Raw genomic sequence first — 22,672 nt, 5'->3', positions numbered from 1 at the left:
GCATACTGCTGGTTGTTGACCTGCTGCTGACTGACATGTTGCTTCTGACATCAATTTGAGCATTTGCATGTTACTTCTTCCTCAGCAACAGTTGGCATACTTGGCTTTCGATTCCTACACAACTAAGATTGACTATAACTTCAATTTTTTAGGACTGCCTTATTTTCAACCACTGCTTTTTGCTCTGAGCTTTACTGCTGCATGTGACATGTCGGTGAAGCAAAGGTTATATTTAGAGTGAATCATTATCACTTTATTATTAGGATTAGTAGCAGCCATTTGATACTGAAAGCCAGAGTATAATTTACTTCTTTAGTATTTGTGAGGGGGCGTGAAATTATAGGGTTTTAAGTTCCAAAGCCACAATCTTGCTATTATAAAAATTTAGTAGGGGGCACTAGATTGGCGACTTGAACTTCTTTAGCATACAACCAAACCATGGCACACATGCATTTGATCATTCTGCGCCCATTCCATTCTACAGTTGCAGTAGAGCTTATTTTTCATTCTTTCTAATGAACTTCTCAGACTTGTCTATTATCTATCTTTGAAAATTATGCAACAACTTTACCAATAAAGAATGTTTAGTATCATTGTCTAATATACTGGCCTTCACTAAAAGCAATTCATTGTGTACACCTTGCAGACAGGTACAAATGGAAGAAAACCATGAAGGAGAAGGCAGCTCAAGCCTTTCATGCTCGTTCCCAGAAGCAACGGAACCTACAGTTTATAATCTATGGAAATGGTGAGATTTATTGTATTTTGACATTGCTTTGAATTTGTGATAGGGTTTGTTTTTGTGCTATTGGCAGATTTATAACTGGTTTGTGTGAAGCAATATTTCACTTCCTTTGTAAATTTGCTTTGTTTGCAACATCCAAGGGATGTGTAGGGATAGTTCAATATCAACTTTTTTTTTTAACCCTTTGAGGGTTTTTTTCGTACATGTATGGTGCTGATCTTATGTTTGATATTTCGTGCACATTTCCAACTATGTGCAGTCTCCCAAAGTGATTTGAAATTGTTTCCACTCACCGGTGTGCAAAACTCAACTTGTTTAGCTCCGAGTGCTTGGTCACGTGATGCCGCGCACGTCGTCTGCTACTTCTACACATGTGTAGAAGAGATGCTATTGTTTTTTATGGCCACCACTGTCACATTTCCGGTAGCTTGGTGCTGCCAAAGTTCAGGGATACTAATCAGTTTTCTTTTTCATTGCCTTCAGTTGCGGTTCGCATATTCCCATACACTGGGATACGCGCAGTTGTGATTTTGGTACGGCTGCTCATGGTGCTTCTCGCGGCGACTGCTCGGCATTTCTTCTTCTGATTTGTTTTTGAAACAACAGTTCATAGCCATAAATTTTGCTAGATATTTTTCTCAATCTTTTGCTGTAAGCGCACTTGTGTGTATGTGTTGGTATGAGTAAAGCGTTTTTGAGACAAAATATCACTTGCAATAAATTTTTGTTGTATTCATGAGTTCTCCATCATTTCCTGCTACCAGAAACTGCAATAAAAAGAAATTGAGCATAAGGGCATGAGCTTTACAAAAAAAAAAAAAATAATAGACTCGGAGCGTTAATGCCCATCAAATGTGAATGTTTAGCTTTGGACACAATTTGAATATAAAATATTGAAATGCAGGTGCATTTTTTTCTTTTAAACAATACGATTATATTGTCAATACAAAGGGGATAATAAAACATTCCAATGAAAGCATGTTGTTTCAACCATCGGTAACTCAGAAAGGAAATAATTTGCACTACCCTGCTAACGAGTGCATTATTACAGGGCATTGATCATTATGAAACTGTGAGACATTTGACTGTACAATGGTCATCACATGGTGCGGTTCTTGTGTGGTGCACCCTAGTTGGAGCACAGAAAGCACTGCAATTGTGATGGAAAACTAGTAAGGAAAAGTGCTCCTAGCCTGCAACCAAAATAAAGCAGCAGAATGCTTATCCCTCATGAAGGCACTATGAAAAACACTCCAGGAAGTTTTAGTATAATGTTTTTTTTTTTTTTTTCCAGTTTGCATTTTGTTTTGTTTGTATATGTGTGGCGCAGCTGTGGCAAGCATTTCTTTTGCATTCAGTCAGTGCAGCCATCCAGTTAGCTTGGTGTCAATGAAATAGTCGAAATTGAAGGCCTCTCGCCTTCGCTCAGGGGGTCCGCGAGCCGCGACCAGCACGACAAAGGACCAATGGTGCGAGGAACAAAAACCGGTTTAATTTATGATATAATAAAACACTCAATTACCGCAGCCTCGCGGCCAATAGCAAAAAAGAACAAGGCAAAGAAGCAAGCAGCAGCACAGCGAGGCAACAAAAGCAGCATACAAGCAGCGAGGCATACAAGCCAAAGCGAGCGACAAAAGATCGGCCGTTACAAACCGTAAACCAACACTATCTTTCGGTCGATAACAGAATGCATAAAGCGCAGAAAGCAAGCAAGCACCGAACCAGGCGCGCAGACACAGTCCCAAAAGCGAATAACAAGAGCACTCTTTCACGCGGACACAATACAAAAACACTCTTCCCCCTGCTCTGCAGCATGCTCGGAAAGAAACCTAGACGCGCCACGCCCCACCAGCACCTCCCCAGGCCCACGCCCCGGAAAGAAAGCCCCGAGTGCCGTCTCCGCTGCCTTCTTATCGGGCAGCCGCCTTCCCGGTGTTCCCCACGCGAGTTCTCACGATACGCGATTGGTGCGCATGCTCCATGCGACGAGTGCCGTTGTGGCGCGCGTTTCAAAGGCTTCCCCCGTGCGCTCCGCAGAGAGGGCCCAAGGGCCCGACACTCCCCCCCGTACAAGACCGGACACCCGCCTGGGTGTCCAACAACGCTATGCAACAACACTATGCAACAACAGCACCATGCATCGTCCTAGTCCAGTACATCACGGCTGTTGCGAAGCAAAATGTTCGGGGCAGTTGGCACGCGATGGGCTGGAATGGTGTCTGGCGTCGTTCGGAGCTCCACGTGACGGCTCCAATTGGCATGCGCTCTTTCAGAGACAATGCACTTTTCGCCCAACCGACGCTAGCGCACATCGGTCGCCTCGGTGAGAGGCCGACGACGTAGGTGAAGTTTCGATGGGCCGCCGTGGCATCCAGGCTGGTCACGCCCAAGGACAGCATAAAAAAAAAGGTCACGATTAACAGATAACGGACGTAGGGCACAGCCGCGTTAACTGCTGACCTCGTGGTAACTGCTAACTGCTGTCTGATGGGCGCTCGTAGTACGCTTTGAGGTCGTGCAAGCTTACGGGCCCTATTACTCTGCTGCCGTGTTTTTCCCGCAAGAGGTACACCAAGCTAGAAATACGTTTCGCGATCACGTAAGGGCCATCCCATCTAGGCGCGAGGGAAGCAGCAAACCCTTTTGCAGCATCGCTGAGAGGGTGCGTGCGGCGGAGCACTTCGTCGCCGACCGCGAACTCCAGGGGCCGCCTGCTTTTGTTGTATTGGTTCCCTTGTTCCAGGCGGGCAAGGTCCAAGTTTTCCCTGGCCTCCTTCAGAGTGTGGGCCAGGCGGCTGGAAAGATTTTGTGTGAAAGTGGAGTAATTGCGAGTTGGTAATTCAGAGCCGTTGGTGAATGCATGCTCAATAGAAAAACGGAGCTCGCGACCGAGAAGAATAGCCGCTGGCGTAAACCCTGTCGACCGGTTTACTGTGGTCTTTGTGGCGAAAGCCATCTCCTGGATACGAACGTCCCAGTCCTTGTGCCGCTCGGTGAAAGCCACCAGCATTGTCTTAAGGTTTCTGTTCACACGCTCCGTGATGTTGGCTTGAGGGTGATAGGGTGTCGTCCTTTTGTGCTGCACGCCAAGAGCTTTGCAAGTGTCAAGAATATCCTGCCTGTGAAATATGTGGCATTGTCCGTGATAAGCTGCGCTAGGAAACCGAAACGGGTGAATGCTTCCAACAGCCTATCCCAGATTATCTTAGAATCCAGCCTGCATAGCGGGTACAGCTCTACCCATTTGGAGAAATGGTCAGTGACCACTAACAAGTATCGATTCCCTTTAGCTGACCTGGGGTATGGGCCCATAACATCACATGCCACAATTTCCCATGGGTATCGGCTCTCAACTGGTTGCATGAAGCCCGGTGGCTTCCCTCCCCTCGGTTTCACGGTCTGGCAGGTGGGACATGTGTGAACATATCTGAAGACATGCTTTCTCGTGTGCGGCCATGTCGCGACGCGACACAACTTCTCGAATGTTTTCTTGCCGTCGCTATGACCGGCGAGGCGGGTGTCATGAAAGTACTCTAGAAAAGGCTTGCGCAGCTTTCTAGGCACAACGACACGGAATGGAGACTCACCGCAATCCTTATCGGCAGCAGGTATATACCGCAAGAGCAGGCCGTCGTCTGCTTGCATGTAGCAGTCGTAGTTGCCGCTACCGGCAGGGTTGGCGCCGTCCAGTGCCTTGCGTATCAAGTTGCACTGGTTGTCGCTTAGCTGGGCGTCGAGTAGCTGCTGGCGGGAGAGTAGCTGCTGGCGTAGGTGCATTAAAATGCCGGCGGTGCATCTTTGGTGTTGAAATTGAACGGGCAAAGCGGTCCGACGGAATGGTCAAGCGGTTCTGCGGAGGCAGGATGGCGCCGAATAGCGGGGCGCAAGGAGAGCGAGAGGTAGTATAAAAACGTTCAGTGAGCTTACGCGGGTCAAAGGGGTTGGGTACAGATGCGTGAGCTGTGGGACCCGATGTCGGAGCGAAACAAGTAGGCCTAGGGGGGATTGCCAGCTGCCTCGAGGTGGGGGCGGTTCCCTTGTTCCCGTGCTCGTGGTTCCTGCGGTGCGGAAGCGTACTCCAGAACAAACAGAAAAACAACGAGAAAGAAGAAAACCACGTTGGGCGCCAGATGAAGGCCTCTCACCTTCGCTCAGGGGGTCCGCGAGCCGCGACCAGCATGACAAAGGACCAATGGCGCGAGGAACAAAAACCGATGATGAAAACCTCAATATAATGAAATCCTTGATATAACTAAGTATTTAACTTTTCATTACTTCTTGTCCATAGAACACCATGTATCTAGAACCTCAATATAACGAAGTGTGTTTGTATGCGATTTCAATATAACGAAATTTCACTTCTGCCGCAAATGAATGCCGTGACAATAAATGGAAACTTCCGCGGACGCAGATAGTCAAATGATTGAATTACAAGCTGCTGCTTGCAAACGCACCTCTCAAATCATGCGTGGTGTGACAAGAGCGACCGCTAAAGTGGAGCTGCATCATGTTCCATATAAAGCCCAAGTGTGATAACCTATCACGCCCTGCGCACTTTGCGCTTTAGGTGCAAGTGAAAGAAAGCACGGTTGAGACAAGAAAGATAGTGGCTTCACGAGTGATGCCTTCCCGTGCGAGCAAAGGGATAGAGGGGGAGGAGAGTGAGCTCGCGGTAATGCGATCAAGCTCATGTGAGGGGTAACTTGGCGCGTGTCTCAGCCGTGGCTGCGCATGACTAAGCATGGCTGAGTGCATATGCAGCCATGCACCCTGCTTTAGAGGTAACCTGCCACATGTACAAAGAGTGGGCGTGCCGAGACGGCGTGGCCACCAGATGTATCTGCAAAAAAGATACATTTGCATTGGTTCCTGCATCGCACCTGTGTTGTGCCACATCTTTTTATCTTCCATTGATCACTCTTTACACGATCGTTTTATTCATACTAACAATGACACTGTCCCTGAAGTTTTTCGTTACATGGATGACTTCTTAAATCTTTTTAAGAAGTGCTCCATCTCGTATGAGCATGCGCAAAAGTGTGTTCTCGATTATTTTAAAACTCGCGGCAAACAGCTGACCTATGCATATCAGTGTCCAGAAGAAGGAAGGCTGCAGTTTTCAGTTTTTAGATTTACGCCTGAAGTTCAGTGAATGCCACGCGTGCTCCGCAAGCACACGCCCCGCAGGCATATGCCCCACAAGCACAAAAACAGCTCCTCCAATACAAGTCGGCTCACTCTAAGTTAACTAAGAGAGGCATCGCAACATTCTGTTTGGAATCCACGCTCCGGAAGCTACGTATTCACAATGTGCAAGCTACTTTTGATCTACAATAGGAAAGGCTTTCTTGAGCTGGCTTCCCTGAGTCGGTCGTCGTGTCAGTAGCGGAAATTATCCTCACGAAAATGAAGCACCGTGCTTACAAGAATGCCGTGGAAACCCTGGTGGGCACTCAGAGACCAGAAGTGATTCCATACATGCACAAGGTGACACATTGCCTGAAAAAAGTGGCTACTTGGTTTAACGTGTCAGTGGTTTTTTTCAGCCCCCAGAAGCTTGCTCAGCTGAGCCATCGCATCACTTGTGCAGACAAAAATGTGGGCTGTAAAAAGAACCATGAAAAGCATGTTGTCAAGTGTGCCAACAACGTTGTCTACGAGATCCCCCTATTCTGTGGAAAATTATACATCGGCCAAACAAGGCGATGCATCAATGACTGACTCAGGGAGCATGCAAGAAATCTAGCCAATAAGTAGAATACACATCTTGCTCGCCATTGCAGTAGCTGTCCCAATTGTGAACCACGTTTCCGTAGCGTGAAAATTCTAGACAAGAGCAAGCACAAAACTGCCCGTGATACGTTTGAGGCATTTTATATCAGAAAAGCAGGTCAGGATTGTGTAAGTGAAACATTCATTGCACTGTACAATGTAGAAATGAAATTTCTTTCGTGCCTGGTTTAATCACTTCCTGTTTGACAAATTCAATTTTCTCTTGTAACGATGCGTGTGTGCAGTTTGTGGATATATATACCTGTGGGTCTGGCTTCAATAAAATCAGTTGTTAGTTTGTGCCTGTGTTCATCTTCCTTTTTGTTACGCTGTCCCGTTGTGCGCTATTTCAACATGGTTCTCATGACTAGTCCAGTATGAATTATGCAGGGAGGGTCAATTTCAGGATCGTAATAACAAAAGTTTTGGCCCATAGTAATTACACGCACTGGCCGAGACCTTCGGTCAGGGTTGAACTAACCGAAAAATCAAAATAAACTGAGCAAATACAGTGGAACCCTGAATTATACGACTTTCTCGGGACCGCGAAAAAGCGTCGTAAAATTTGAACATAAGTTATGCCTATAAATATACTACTTATTTCTAGCGACGGACTTACGAGAAACTTCAATGTGAACTACTAACATACTCTGCAGGGCTTCGAAACCCAAATTACCAAAAAAGTAAATGCAATAAGAATTAATGCTGCAGTACAGGTACTAATAATGCTTTATTCAAACGAACCTATACGGCACTCCACTGCCCACTGCTGCGATCCCCGCCCGCCGGCGCGAACTTTAAAAAAGTCGCGCCAAGTTTCTTTTGGACCTTGTTTGATCCATGAACCAAGAGCTTTCGCTCGAGTTGGGTAACATCCAAAAGGAAGTTTTCTGCGGCGTTGCGTCACCAGATGAAGTTCCGGATGCTGTCTATGTGCCGTAGCACCTCGGCAAACGTGGTAGGCACAGGCAAGGCATCTGTGGCGTTGTCGTTGTCCTCGTCCGATGTCGCAGCGGTGTCAGCACTAGGCAAAGCCTCCTTGATGGCGTCATCCAGCAACACCTCGCCGCAGATCGCAACATTGTCATCAACCTCCACGTACTCGGCGAAGGTCGTGGTGAGGTTTAAACACTCAAAATCGTCGTCGGCGAAGCCTGCATTGGCATCGAGCGGCATCGAGATTGTTCCGTCCCCAGCAGAGGAGGCAGTCTCTCGCTTAAAGCCACAGTGCTTGAATGAGTTAGCGATTGTGCTTCGCAACACTGTGTTCCACGAACTGGCAATAATATGCATGGCGTCAAGCACAGTGATCTTTTTTCCAACTCGCTGTGCTCGATAGCCGCCAGCCGATGCTGCACTAACCGCTTCCGGTACCCTTGCTTGACACACTTAGTGATGCCGGCATCCAGCGACTGCAGCCGGCTTGTGCAGTTGGGCAGAAAACATGTGCGATTAACCAAGGCCTCTCCGCACTACCTTGTCGGCGACTGCTGCTGGGAAACTGGAAGGAGAGAAACGCTTCCCCTACGCGATGAGAGGCGACGCCGCTGAGAAGAAAGGGAGAAAGTGATTGTGGAGAAGAAAAGGCGCTATTTCAGCACAGCAGGCGTCGCGGGCGGCTGCTGGTGAGGGAGAGAGAAACGCTTCCCCAACACAACAAGAGGCGACACCACCGAGAAGAGAGGGAGAAAGTGATTGTGGAGTAGAAAAGGCACTATTTTAGCACAGTGGACGGCTGCTGGTGGGGGAGAGAGCAAAGAGACCCGCGGCACTTTTCTTTCGTCTGCCGTTCCGTGCTGCACTTCGCAAGGGTTGTCGTATAATGTGGGTCAGGCGCAAAAATTGTGTAGGACAACCGGTTTTTTTAATGCGTTGCTTCTATGGGGACTTCGACGGGACTGCGCTAATCCGTCGTAAAACTCGGGTCGTCGCAAAACCGGGGGACGTATAACCAGGGTTCCACTATACATAAAAGTCTACTGTACTAAGCTTACCACCAAAACTTGCATGAGGTTTACTATGGGCTCTTGCCACTACTTTGTAATGTTAAGATGTATGGCTCGTATTTCAGAGGATGATTACAAGGAGGAAGAGAAAGAGGAAACTGAAGACACAGCAGACTTTCTTGGGGAGCTGTTCCGGAAAGTGAAAAAGCAGGAAAACACACAGGCAGAGAAACGTTCTTGGGATGGTGTGGAGAGCACCCGGTGTATGTTCACGGAGACTGATGCCCTCATCAAGGATGAAGAGGTAATAGCATGTACCAACCAAGTTGAAAAAGTGTTGCCCTGCATGACACTTTTGTATTTTTTATCAAGTGTTCTTTTAGAAAGTCATGAACTGCATAAGGAGTGCCAAAGGCGATATGGCTTTGCAGTTGATAGGTGATATGGTTTGCGTACTTGTGTTCAACAGCAGTGGTCCAATCGAAGCTTAAAGGGCCCCTAAACACTACCTGTGACACTTTTAACTCATTAAACATGTACCGTGAAATCTTGATATAATGAACTTCAAGGAACCGCAGCAAATTGTTCATTATTCTAAAAGGCCATTATAGTGAAAGCCCCCAAATTAACCATTCTGCCCATCAACCCACCCATTCATCAGTTGTCACTGTATGAGCTATCCACGAAAATGCTGTTGGCTCTCTGTCCACGCTATTGCTATTTTCCATAGATGCCACGCACCACCAAAGCATCATACAGTAAGAGCCATCATCATCATCAGCCTGGTTACGCCCACTGCAGGGCAAAGGTCTCTCCCATACTTCTCCAACTACCCCAGTCATGTACTAATTGTGGCCATGTCCCTGCAAGCTTCTTTATCTCATCTGCCCACCTAACTTTCTGCTGCCCCCTGCTACACTTCCCTTCCCTTGCAATCCAGTCCGTAACCCTTAATGACCATCGGTTATCTTCCCTCCTCATTACATGTCCTGCCCATGCCCATTTCTTTTTCTTGATTTCAACTAAAATGTCATTAACTCGCGTTTGTTCCATCACCCAATCTGCTCTTTTCTTGTTCCTTAACGTTACACCCATCATTTGTCTTTCCATAGCTCGTTGCATCGTCCTCAATTTAAGTAGAACCCTTTTCATAAGCCTCCAGGTTTCTGCCCCGTACGTGAGTACTGGTAAGACACAGCTGTTATACACTTCTCAATTGAGGGATAATGGCAACCTGCTGTTCATGATCTGAGAATGCCTGCCAAACGCACCCCAGCCCATTCTTATTCTTCTGATCATTTCAGTCTCATGATCTGGATCCGCGGTCACTACCTGCCCTAAGTAGATATATTCCCTTACCACTTCCAGTTCCTCGCTACCTATCGTAAACTGCTGTTCACTTCCGAGACTGTTAAACATTACTTTAGTTTTCTGCAGATTAATTTTTAGACCCACCCTTCTGCTTTGCCTCTCCAGGTCATTGAGCTTGCATTGCAATTGGTCCCCTGAGTTACTAAGGTATTCTCCATTAACTCTTATCCCCAATTCTTCCCAATCCAGGTCTCTGAATACGTCCTGTAAACACACTGTGAATAGTACTGGAGAGATCGTATCTCCCGGCCTGATGCCTTTTTTTATTGGGATTTTGTTGCTTTCTTTATGGAGGACTACGGTGGTTGTGGAGCCACTATAGATATCTTTCAGTATCTTTACATACAGCTCGTCTACACCCTGATTCCGTAATGCCTCCATGACTGCTGAGGTTTCGACTGAAGAGTAAGAGTGGTGCACGCAAAAGAGATGTTGATGGCAGGAAGACCACCAACAACAAGGAAGCTTCGTGTCGCATCCACAGCACAATGTTTCGTTTGTTTTTCACATTCCTTGCCATGGACACAGCAGCTGTCTTGCTTGAGGCAGACACCTGAACTACAGACGATCCCGGATATGTCAAACTCAGATATTTCGAATTATTGTCTATATCAAACAGTTGTAACATCTCTTGTAGATTCCCTACAAAAGTATAGTTATGTACTGCGCATACATCGAACTCCCGTTCACTGTCACATTTGATATATAGTACTATCAATGTTTTTGCCCCCCCCCCCCCCTTCTGTAAGTGCGCTTCTCCTAATGGAGACGCAATCACTCCTCACATCGCTGCACCAAATTGTTAAAAGCTGCCTGTGGCAGGTAGCAGAATTCTATCCCTTGATCTAAATTACTTGATGAGGCGGCCATTACTTCTACGGAAAATCAAAATGCTTAATTGAATTGACACTTAGGCTTATGAACCTTGCGGCACATATTACCTTACGGCACATATTTCAATCTACGAATTGTAGCTGAGTAGTATGCATGGCTTGTAGACTTGGAATGAATTCTTAATATGGCACAGCTCCGCTCCAAGAGTTGCCCAAATGAGCCAGTATGAGGCCAATTACATGTGAATTAACGAGAGTTTGATGCCATTAAACAATGCATCTAACTGCTGGGAGCAAAGGATGAGTCCAAATTATCTGATTTTCCAAATTAACAAGAGTTGAATTATCAAGGTTTTACTGTACGGATCTTCCAAACTTTACAAAACTAGTGCCACGCATATCGTGCTGTCCCATCTAAGACATGCCGTCATTGGTTGACATGCTTAGCACTATGACAATGCATTGGAAATTGCCATATCTACAATCTATAACACTACCTGAGTTTCACGTTTCGCTATGTGCAAGACAAATGTGTGAGCCACTGGAGTCTGTGAGCCACTGGAGTCTAGCGCCTTCTGCGAGAGACGCAGCGAATTCTAATAAGCTGAGCAGACAACTGTCTGGAGCGGCCAGTTGTCATTTGCACTTGCTGTGATTTGCAGCAACATTAACAAGTTTAGGCATTTTATTTGTAGCCAATGTTTACAATATGAACTCTAGAATGATTTTTGGCTTTCCATGCGAAGGATTCTTCCATTTGTGAAATAAAGCTGCGAACTGCATTGTCAGCACCTTGCATCTACTACTTTGAGTTAGTTGAAAGTGCCCTCGAAACTGAAAAGAATCAATGAAAACTAAAGTTGTATCAAACGCAGAACTTGCTGCAGTTCCATACCTCCTCATGGTAGTGGGACGCCACATCATTGCTGGTGAAATTTTCCACATTCAGCAGCTGCAGTCGTCAGTGCTCATGCACAGTGGCGATGATGGCATTGTTTTTGCTGTCTGTTGAGCTACTAGATTCTAGCAGCTGAAGCAGCTGTCTACGAGATGTGTCTTTCATCATAACTGCCAGTTGCAAAATGGCGCCGGAAGTGTGCTGCCCCATTCACTGCACGGCTGGAGCACACCGCGCTGTACTGTTTCCACGTTGGCACCGTGGCAGGCACTCGTATGGTGCTTGCCCCAGCTGAAGGTGTGTCACCACACGTGTGGCACACAGAGGAACGTGTGGCGCCGTTCGACTGCTCTTAAAACACTAGTGCCGTCAGCCGAAGATGTCAACAGAGTGACGAAGCTGCCAAAGGCCAATAAGCCCAATATATGATGCGACGGTGGCAACCTTATTTTGTGACAAGGACTATGACTGTTCGAAAGTACAGCAGCTATGAACTACTTTCAATGACAGACAGTTTGTGTGGCTGTAACTATAAAATCGCTTTTTGAAGCACTAAACTAATAATAAGGCACCATCGTGTTTCGACAAGTTTTCCATTCTTGAAGAGCAGCGCATGAGGCTGAACCTTTAGGCTCATTAGGGAGTTAGGATATCTTCTCTTTCACTAGGAATCCCTACCAAAAAGAAGATAATCCTATGTCACACTTCACCCCTCGTGAAAGCTTTTCTGGTAGATAACTCCTAGTTCGAAGGTTATTGGAGTGCCCGTTTGTCAGGGGTCTTAGTTGTTTACTGCAAAGAGGTTTTTCTGTCCCTTGAGGCATTCTCTTGTTTGAGTGCCTTGAAATAAATTCCTTTAAAACAATCACAAGTACTGATACTGAATGTGTTTACTTCGGTGCATTTCATGCTAGATTTTGGACCTGATCAAGGACTGTTTTGTGACTGGAAAATGGGGCGACGAAGAAGATGCCGAGGCATTGTTGGAAAAGGATGGTAAGTTTTTTTCTTTTTTTTCTTTTCTGCTGCATTCATTCTGCTAAGCACTGCGGAGGCTTAATGCAGGGTTGTCCACACAACTCCTAGTCATAGTAATAAAAAAATATAAAAAATTAAGTGGCACATTATTACAGTCCAGTGTAGTACAGTGAAACCTCGTTAAACCGTAGTTGGCTGGAGCTCAAAAAAGGTATGTACTAAACGGTAGTACTGTTTAACCGAAATAGCATGAGATCGACCACTTATCTGTCAAAAACAGAACTCGGAGAGAGTGCGATGAAAGGGGAAAAAAACATGGCAGTATTTATTCACTTCGCTCGACAAAAGTGTTATTTTCATTTGACACTGCGGTGGCCTACCAGCGACAACAGCGGCCTCAAAATTACTGAAGCTGCAAGGTAGCTTTTCAGCCAGCCCCCTTCTCGGGAAACACTCGCATGGCATATTCCTCGTTAGCTTTACGCATTCTCCGTGCACGCGCGCGATAGTGCTGCAGAAGTTGCGGGGCACCTTCTTCATTGCGGGGTGCTGTTCTCGTTGTGACGATTGCATTCATGAGGCTGACGTAATGCGTAGCTTCTGCCACTGTCGGGCCTGAAACGCCCATTCTGTCGCTTTCCGTGTCGTCCTCATCACTGTTGCTAGCCGACACTTCGGCAACAACAGGGGCAACGATGGCGAAAAGTCGAACCTCGTAGCCGACATCTCTTCGCGGTCGCAGCAGCGCTGCCGAGCAACTTCTTCACATTCCAAATGCCACACACTGTAGTCAACAGCAGATCCCTGTTGCATGCCAGCTCCGACTTCGTGTCACGTTCGATAGCACGAAGGATGTCTAATTTTTATTCTATGCTGATCACCCGGCGTCTTTTTTATCCGAGATTCGGCATGACGCAAGTCCTCACTTGCGCAACGCCACAACGCTCTCTGGCACGCCGCTGAAATTATGTTTATGTTTTTGTGGCTTCATGCGCGAACGCACAGGGCGCTTGGAGGCCGTTGTTTCGATCTGTGAGGCTTGTTGTTTTCCGGGCCCGATGGAGACGACGCACCGCCGTGTTTGCGTGACGAAAAGTGGAAACACTACATGTTAACCGATACGTACGCAGTAAGCTGGTACGGTTTATGCGGATAAAAAACACATTATGTTCAATGGCCGTTGAGTCGGGGATTTGCCTTTACTGCTTTTAAAATGAAACTACTGTTTAAGCGGTACGGTTTAACGCGGTTTTACTACGTAAACTAAGTCTTTTCTTGGCATGAAACAAGCATTGCGAGGTTTCTGCAATGGTATTTAAACAGTCCGCGTAGACGTAATATTTGCCTTGTCCCTTTAATATCTTGTACACTGAATCCATATACGAGTATTCTTACGGCAGAAGCATATGCGATCCTCTCTGCAGTTAAACATTAAACAAACAAATCTCACTAGGGCCGTTGTGTTTGCGGACTCATTGAGTGTAGGCCAAGCCCTAATGAGTTTACGAAAACGTAAGAACGATGTTTTTAACTAACTATATGCATTGCTATGCTTTGCTTATATGGATAAACTAGTCATCATCCTTTGCTGGGTGTCTGGTCACATTGGCGTAAAAGGCAATGAAGCTGCTGACGAGAATGTTACCTCAATAGCTTTTAGTGACACCCACAGAAACATGCCCATTCCAGCCATGGACCTTAAACCATACTTACATCACAAACTGGAGAAGCACTAGCAGAAACAGTGGGACTCCCAGGTGTCCAATAAACTGCACTTGATCAAACCCAAATTAGGGCACTGGATATCGTAGAAAACAACACGATAGAAGGAAGTGCTCCTTTATCGATTGAGAATAGGTCATACCTTTGGCACCCACTCTTAGCTACTGACTGGAAATGATCCTGCCTCATGTCGAAGGTGTGGCTGCAGCCTTACAGTTCTCCCTGTCCTCGTCCAGTGCAGGGAAATGGAAACTGAGCGTAAAAAGTACTTTCATTCTGTGTATCATCAGTGTATACTATTTCACCCAGCATTCTTTTCTTAGTAATGAACTGCTTTTTAATATGGAAACAGTTTTTAGCCTTTTAAATATTTTAAATATATTTAAGTTAATATCTTAGAAATCATATGGCTGTCTTGTGTGTAGCACAGCCTCACCTTTGAGGCTGTAGCTGTACTGACATAAGTTTCTACAGCATGTGCCTCTCAGCTATTTCAAGAGTCCTGCGGAGGCAGTGGTGCTTGTATGCATCCTTTTGTACCACTTCTACATACCGAAACTTTTATACCATTCTTTATCATGAGTCATTGTCATTATTTTTATGCTTATATATTTTACATAGTTTACAGCGACCTGTTTTTAGGCCTCCTTACAGCCACATCACACATAAATTTGCAACTCAATTTGATCATTTTATATATAAATATACAGTCGAACCCACTTACAACGATACTGGTTTTAACAAGTTATAACAATGAGAAGCTGCTGCACTGTCAACTTTTGTATGTTTTCCATGGTGAAATAACCCGCTTACTACAATGCCCCGGTGCCGCATTATCGGTTATAACAATGAAGTCTGGCTGCTGGGTGTCCGAGCCGAAAGGTAGTGAAATTCAAAATCCTTAAGAGAAAAAAAAAAGAGAAATTCGAGCTGCTGCACGGTGGCCCGCTGTTCCAAAAGCCACCGCGCGCTCATTTTGCAACCTTCTCTGCGCGCCTCTCTCCGGTTGCCCTTCCACCCCTCCGAACACAAATGGGCTGTGCCCATAGCTCTACGCCATGCTACCCTCCGAAAGACGAATGGACCGCACGAACTGCGATGCTCCCAGATTGCTGGCATGTTGCTCGCTGGCTCCTCGTTCAGCACAGTTCTGCAAACAGCTTAATCGCTCGCATTCATTTTTGTTGGTTGCATCGAAATCGTTCCTGGCCATGTGGTTTCTCAGGCTCATTTGACTTACCACCGAAACAGAAGATGGCTGAAACGCCCACTGATCAGCGGCAATGCACAATGTCGCCGGTGAAAATAAAGCACACGGCTATAGATTTGGAAACTAAGTGCTTCTAACCGGTGAGGCGATCGTTGCAAACGTGCTCGCGTCAGATAGTGACGGCGACAATGGCAGTGATGACATGGTAGGGCAGGCTGCCTCAACGTTGTCCTCACAAGAGGCCCAGCGAATGATTTAGTCCCTCCGGGGCTTCGTTTTTGCGAGGAACCTTACGCTGCACTAAGTGGAGCACCTGGATGCCTTGGAGAAGGATGTCGGCAAGCTTCGTGTAAAGCACGTAAGGCTGACGGACATAGGGTTTTCTTGTGCAAGCCACTGATAAGTACGTGGCAAGATGCTTGTGGCGATCTCTTCTCAGCATTTCTTCTGGATTTCTCAAGCTGACAAGCTGCTGCGGCAACCTTCTCACATTTTTTAAAAGGCCCCTTTTGGGGCCACCAAAGTGATGCCTCAGCGGTGCTCGCATATTGCTTGCCACCCATGACCCCTCGTTAAAGTTGTTATAGCAGTGCCATTCTTTAACACCGACAGCCGTGGCTTGTTACACACGATCGAAGTGCTCAGGAAGTCGTTAAACGAGTGAACACAATCAGTAGGCGGTTGGAGGAAGGTGGTGGGGACAGACACTGGCCTCCCCACCATTATAGTTTTCTCGCACCACCTCGGCCAGCCCCTTATTTTGATGTTTTCGTGCAACCCGGTTATAAGAATTATCAGTTATAACAATGGAATTTTCGTGGCACTTGAATATTGTTATAAGTGGGCTCGACTGTATTACTTACATAGTTCATTACCACGTGTCAAAGCACTCTTTGGCCATAGCTGGCCCTTGCGCCATTAAGCGCCATACATCAATTATCAGTCTAGTTAATTGCCTGTTTGTAAAAGGCTACTCTGGATTCTAAAAGAACCGTACTCAGCGAGTTCTGTATTTTTTTTTTCTGGGCCAGAACAGCCCCATTAGAAGAAAATACTTTTCTTCAAGGAAAGCAAGTTTGGTCTTTGTTTTCTCAAGTACTAATTAACAGTTTTCCATCAAATGAGAGAAATCCTGTTTTGAAACAATACTTTACATGCATAAACTAATTTAGTGTTAGTCTTTAGTGTAAGTGGTCAAAATTATTTTCAGGTGGGAATAGCGTAAAGGGCAAGGGCAAATTGAAGCTGTTTCTGCCTGAAAATGAATACCCAATTAACCAATGCTTCCATGTTTGTCAAAAATAATGTAGAGCCCTCCCACTATGGTCTCTAACACAGCCTTCGAGTTCTTTCAGTACATTAAACCCAATTAATTTACCACTCAACATTCATTATTGTTCTCATATTATTAGACAGTATTTGTCATTTAGGTTAATTTTGGTCACCTGGATTTAGGAATACTGTGTATTGATGTGTCATTGAAAAGTTATTTATCGCTTTTACTTCTGCAGAGGAACTTTATGGTGATTTTGAAGATCTTGAAACAAAGGAAAAAGAAGGCCAAGAACAAGATGACAAGGCTGCAGGCATGGAGCAGAGTGGTGAGCTTTAGATATACACATGGTTTGGCTTAAAGTTTGCTCATCTTGTTTTTTCTACCTTTACAGTGCTATAATGAACTGATTTTCTTTTGTCCATCTTGTGCACTGACAATATAGCAGTCTTCTATAGAATGGGGCTAATATTGTTGTCAGTGGGTGTTTGTTGCACATACAGGATACACAAACAACAACCTGGCAGTTGCTGGCAGATTCTTCTTGTGCATACAGAGTTGGTGCACCCTTAAGATCTATTTTTTTTTCTTTTTGGTAAACGAACCATGTAATTTCTTCCTAAAATAATTAGTACATCACTGCTTTTGCTCATCGCAGGGAACACTTCCATTCTGAATTTTTTAAATATTTTTCATTATTCTTGCTGAATTGTTGTGGGAATTTATCTGCAGTTAGAGTGTTCTAGAATACGGTTGAGTGGGACAAGCGGCAGGGACGGTGCATGCATTGCATTGAGGCATGTGACGGCAAAAAATACTTTGGTGGTGCTGCAATCGAATTGGTTTGGGCCGCATCAAGGTTGCACCGTTTGAAACTGCTGGTGATACTTTCCGGAAAGGTCATTCGTACTACTTCGCACGTTGGTACATGCGTTCAGGCTGCTCAAATGGTGTTTATAATTGGATGTGGCATGTATTTATGCCATAGGAATAGATACTTTTCTTTTCTCTTTATTTCGTTTTATTTTTTTAATTCCGCTCGGTCATTGCATGTGCATTGCAGCTGTAGTGTCTGCTTTCAATCTACTACGTACGTTATTGTACGGTTCTTTTTGTAGAACAAATATCTTTCTTGTTCTTCAAGCAGCATGTATCTCTCATGTGTATTTTTGCTCATAATTTTCCATCAGTAGGTCTTGCGAAACGCAGACGCACAAACATATGTAACCTTCCTGCTTGCCACTTCAAACAAGTGAAACATATATGCCCCATCCAGAGCCCTGTACTCAGATTTTTGTGAAGTATACTTATAGCAAAGAAAAAAAAAACTGCAGCGCAACATTCCATTCATGTTTCCGTCTTCCTCATGTAACAGAATGCGGAGTAATTGGTACGGGTTCTTTTATTGCGGTTGGACCTTGGGCACGAAAAACAGTTTTAGGTAGCCATTACATATGCTAATGTTTGGCCCGTACGCCGTGTGAAATTTTTTGCCTAGTCCAATTAGTGCCTGATTAGTGGCTACATAGTGGATATGGCGTTGCGCTGCTAAACTTGAGCTCACGGGTTCAAACCAGGTCGCGGAAGTCGATGGGAATGAAATGAAAAAACACTCGTGTACTTCTGTTTAGGTGCACGTTAAGGAATCCCAGGTGGTGAGGACTGAACAGGTTGCCTCTTAATCATATTGCCAGACGTAGAACGCCAGAATTTGTTTAATTAAAAAAAAAGGTAGCTGCTTCCCTCAGCATTTTCTAGGGGTGTAAACAAGCTAAATTATTCTCGAGTCTGATTTCCGAGAAAAACATGTTACGCTTATATTATATTTCATAACTAAATGTAGTGCCGTTTCCAACTTTATGTCCGCTCAACTAAGCAGCTTCTGTATTATAAACGACTTCGTTTAGTTACCCGGTACGCTATCATAAGGACAATAATGAAGCAATTAAGGGAACGGCATGCCTCACATACATGTAGAGATGTTTGTAGATCTGCTGTGTTCATTGAAGAAGATAAGTATGGTACTACATTGGGCACCCAATTTTAATTAATTGCAGACATGGTAAGGCTGTAAAAAAGAATGTTTTCTTTGTCTGAATGGAGTTAGCAGATTTACAGGCTGCCAAAAAACGGGACGTTTATATTGAATGACAGCTAGGAGCTTGTTAAGTAGAACCGATTAGCACAAGTGCATTAATTCTCTCCGGAATCGGTGCACCTCTCCAGCAGCACAATCATTCGGAATCACTTGCGTCAGCCCCTCACCTTCAAGACTTCAAAAGTGCTGTTATGCGTTACATTCACACGGGGAGGGCTATTCGATAATTTTTAATAGTGAATTCTGAAGTCATATACGATCTGAGTAGCAAATACCATTGGATTAGACTATGTATTTCTACTTCATTTCGCCTGCTGGCAAGTTGAAAGAGATTGCCAGACAAGCCATGGAGATTACGCTGGTAAAGACTTCCCGGTCTCCCCAATTCTAAGGACATAGGCAATATCTTTTCCCTAACGCTGTTGTTCATATTAACGTCCAATAATTGTCTTGGTTCCTTTCCTGCGTCACCTGGGGCTGGTGCTGCTCTTAAGAGATGCATGTGATTTCCAAAACATGCTTATTCCGGTCACGAGTTTTCACTGTTTCAATCTGTGTATTTAGAATATTTGATCATTCTTCTTTTACATATATGTCGTGGATATATATATGCCTATGTGCCATTAAATTTACCAAGAAACTAGTGCATTTGTCATCTGCATCTCTTCGCGCCACACCGTTAGTAAACCTGGTTGATTTCACTACAATATTGTTTTCTTTGGTCATTGTCCCTGATCAATATTCTACCAGCAAGAAGTGTGCGTAAAATGACATCATATCAATAAAATTTTCTTACGTAGCTGCATGTTGCAAATAAGCGGTTTCCGTAGCAAAAATTGTGTTACTTTTAGAAAACAATGTTAAAAACAGCAGTTCACATGGCTAAAATTACATTTGGTACCAGCCAGCAAGGGCAGTGGGTGTACCAAAGCAAGTAAAACCATAAAAAATTTTACTGTACAGACTTTCTGTGAGAAAAACTGGCCGTCCGCGCAACGAACATGCGCGTGCTAGCAGGCGACACACTTGATGACAGCAAAATTGAAGGCGCCATGTTGTATAAACCATGCCTCAAATATGTGTACGTGGCAAAAAGGCGTGAGTATAAATTTCCAGTTGAAATAATGCACCATTATAAGAGAGCAAGTGCGCAATCAGTCTCGCCACTCACTGCAAAATTACGTTAAATCTGCTGCGAAGTGCGTCTCCACCCCAATCCAGTTCGCTCGCAATGCCCTCGCACAATTTTTCCACAAACAGCGCCTCAGCAGGAGAGCGCCGTTTGGTCCACTCGACCATTTTCTAGTGCACTCTACTTGCAATTTAATTTCAGTGTTGCTTTGTTTAGCCTATTCAGAATTGGCAACAAGCATCAGTTCAGTAAATGTGGTGGTGAACTGTTTAGCCACCTGTGACCAATAATGAAAAGTGATTCCATGTTATACTAACATATAAAAAAAAGTGCTGGTAAACAAATGGCTAGAAGATTATGTGCTGCTTTTGCCAGAAAGTTGCACTTCTTTGAGGCTGTTGCAGCTTCTTAGAAAGAAAGATGCGCGAGATATTGGGCAGTAAAAGTGGCATCATAATCTTACAATTACTATCGAATGTGGTACACATGTAATAAATTTAACTAAGCTACAGTGCTAATGTTGTTTTAAATCTTTACACTTTGTATAGCAGAGTGGACAGAAAGTGAGAAAGGCATAAAGGAGAGATGCCTCGACCTGCAGCAGAGTGGACAATGAAATCAAATTGTTATCTCTATTATATATATATCTTTTTTTTCATTACGTACTGTGCAGGAGAGGAGTCTAGCGGCAGAAGTAAGAAGCTCAGCCGGGAAGAGCGGGATGCACATTTAGAGGCCAAGCGGCAGGAACGCAAGCGAAAACTGAAAGAAGCTTTTGACAGCGAATATGACCATGAAGATGAAAAGACCCATTTTGATGAGCTCAAGAAAGAACTCAGTGAACAGACACAGGTATGAAGGGCGGCCCTCAGTCATGGCCTTGGCTACCATTTTTGGTTCAGTGGAACTTTTTTACCCTGTAGTCATCACCTTGTTGTTGTTGCTGTGTAGCACAATTATACGCTCTAACCTCGTTATAACGAAGTTGATGGGGAAGCCAAAATTACTTAGATATATCCATTACTTCATTATATTCTTTATTGGCATTTACTGCAATATATGTCCATTTGGGTGCACAACTACTGGAACTGCTACATGGCCAGGCATGCAATGAAATTTGAATAATACAAAAGAATCTTCGGCAAGTGCAGTACATAGCTTAACAGCTGACGTGACAGCCTTTAGATAGCTGCCTCCTTCTCCATTGTGATGGTCTTTCATGTTCGCTTTCCGCTTGGCGCATTGCGATTGAACTACACATGGCACACAACACTGTGCTCCACTGTGTGATCGAGGAGGCAAGAGAACTTTGCCACGCTGCCTTGGCTCAGTCGGCTCGTGGCCTCCGAGATTGCACCAGTGCCAATGCAATCTCGGAGGCCACACCCAACTGCCAGCCTGTGTGGCGGGCTGCAGGAAGAGGGCGTAGGGAATCCACGGCCTAGGCGTGACCCCCGAGATTTTGCCGGAGATATCTCGGAGACCAGGCCCAGATGCGGCAGCCTGTATGACACTCCAAAGAAAAAGAGAGAAGTGAATGCATTGATCTTTTGTACCACCGCGCTTGACGTCCGAAATTGTGCCGGAGAGATCACGGGTGTCCACGCCCAGCTGCCCCTGCCTGTGTGGCGCACAGAAGTGAACGCATTAATCTTTCGTGCCGCTGTGTGTAGCTGTACAGCATGGTGCGGCTCGCGCAGCCAGGCACATGCAAGAAAGAGAGGTCAGTGGAGAAGTGCAATAGTAAGTTGCCGTTTGTGCACTGGTGCACATTGTGGGAGATACGGGGTTCTCCTCCGTACTCTTGGGACAAAGGAACGACAATACAGTAGTGCAAACAATCACAAGGGCATTTATTGCACCTTTCATAGATCAATGCCTGCTAGCCGAGTTGCTATCCCCAAAACATGCCGATGGGCGCGCGACAAATCTAGAAGTCCGACTTACCGCGACCGCATTGCGAGCGAATATGTTCGCCCCATGCTGGATCCCAACGCCTGGTCGTTCGCGTGTACAGTCACGCCAACGGTGTCCAAGGCGGCCACGCGAGATGGTCTCGCAGAAGCATGGGTCGGAGCGGTACGGCACGTCCGTCTCGCTTGCTTCCCGAACCGAAAGAGGGCAAGCGCCTTCCTTTCGGCGCCCAAGTAACCTCGCCTGTCGGCGGCGTTAGCAGCGCAACACTAGCGCCATCTCTCGCACTGCGCTTCAACCACTCCGAGCGCCGCGGGCGCCAGGCCACGCGGCGGGCGAAGCCGCCCTGCAGGAGACGCGCTATGCGGGAAAAACATCAGGGGACGCGCGAGAGTCACGCATCCCCACAACATCTATGCATGGCGAGGAAAAACACCAGTGTTGCTCTACGATATATTCAGCGCAGGAAGGCAGTTTTGAACTGCCACAGCGAACAAGTACCGAACCCCGCAGAAAGCGATGTACAGTGAAACCTCGATAAACTGTAGTTGGCCGGAGCTCGGAAAAAGTATGCACTTAACGATAGTACTGCTTAATCGAAACAGCATCAGATGGCCCACTTAACTGTCAAAAACAGAACTCAGAGAGAGTGCGATGTAAGGGGAAAAACATACTGTATTTCTTCACTACGTGTGACAAAAGTGATTTTTGTTTGATGCTGTGGCGGCTTAGCAGCGACGACAGCGGCCTCAAACTTACTGAAGCTGTGAGCCAGCT

The 22,672-nt window shown here is 45.5% G+C and overlaps 1 protein-coding gene across 2 annotated transcripts in view; it reads left to right on the top strand.

The window, feature by feature from the left end:
* The window catches only part of LOC126548177 (ribosome biogenesis protein BMS1 homolog), a 184,973-nt gene that overhangs the window by 89,845 nt on the left and 72,456 nt on the right, over window positions 1–22,672 (top strand). For both annotated transcript variants that reach the window (XM_050196311.3, XM_055063180.2), the window contains 5 exons: window positions 647–748; window positions 8,592–8,770; window positions 12,483–12,564; window positions 16,990–17,079; window positions 20,655–20,833. In XM_050196311.3, coding sequence (XP_050052268.1) covers window positions 647–748; window positions 8,592–8,770; window positions 12,483–12,564; window positions 16,990–17,079; window positions 20,655–20,833 — 632 coding nt within the window. The remainder of the gene's footprint in view (window positions 1–646; window positions 749–8,591; window positions 8,771–12,482; window positions 12,565–16,989; window positions 17,080–20,654; window positions 20,834–22,672) is intronic.

Source organism: Dermacentor andersoni, chromosome 1, assembly GCF_023375885.2.
Source record: "Dermacentor andersoni chromosome 1, qqDerAnde1_hic_scaffold, whole genome shotgun sequence".
NCBI classification, from domain to species: domain Eukaryota; kingdom Metazoa; phylum Arthropoda; class Arachnida; order Ixodida; family Ixodidae; genus Dermacentor; species Dermacentor andersoni.
This window is presented reverse-complemented; position numbering and strand designations above follow the sequence as displayed.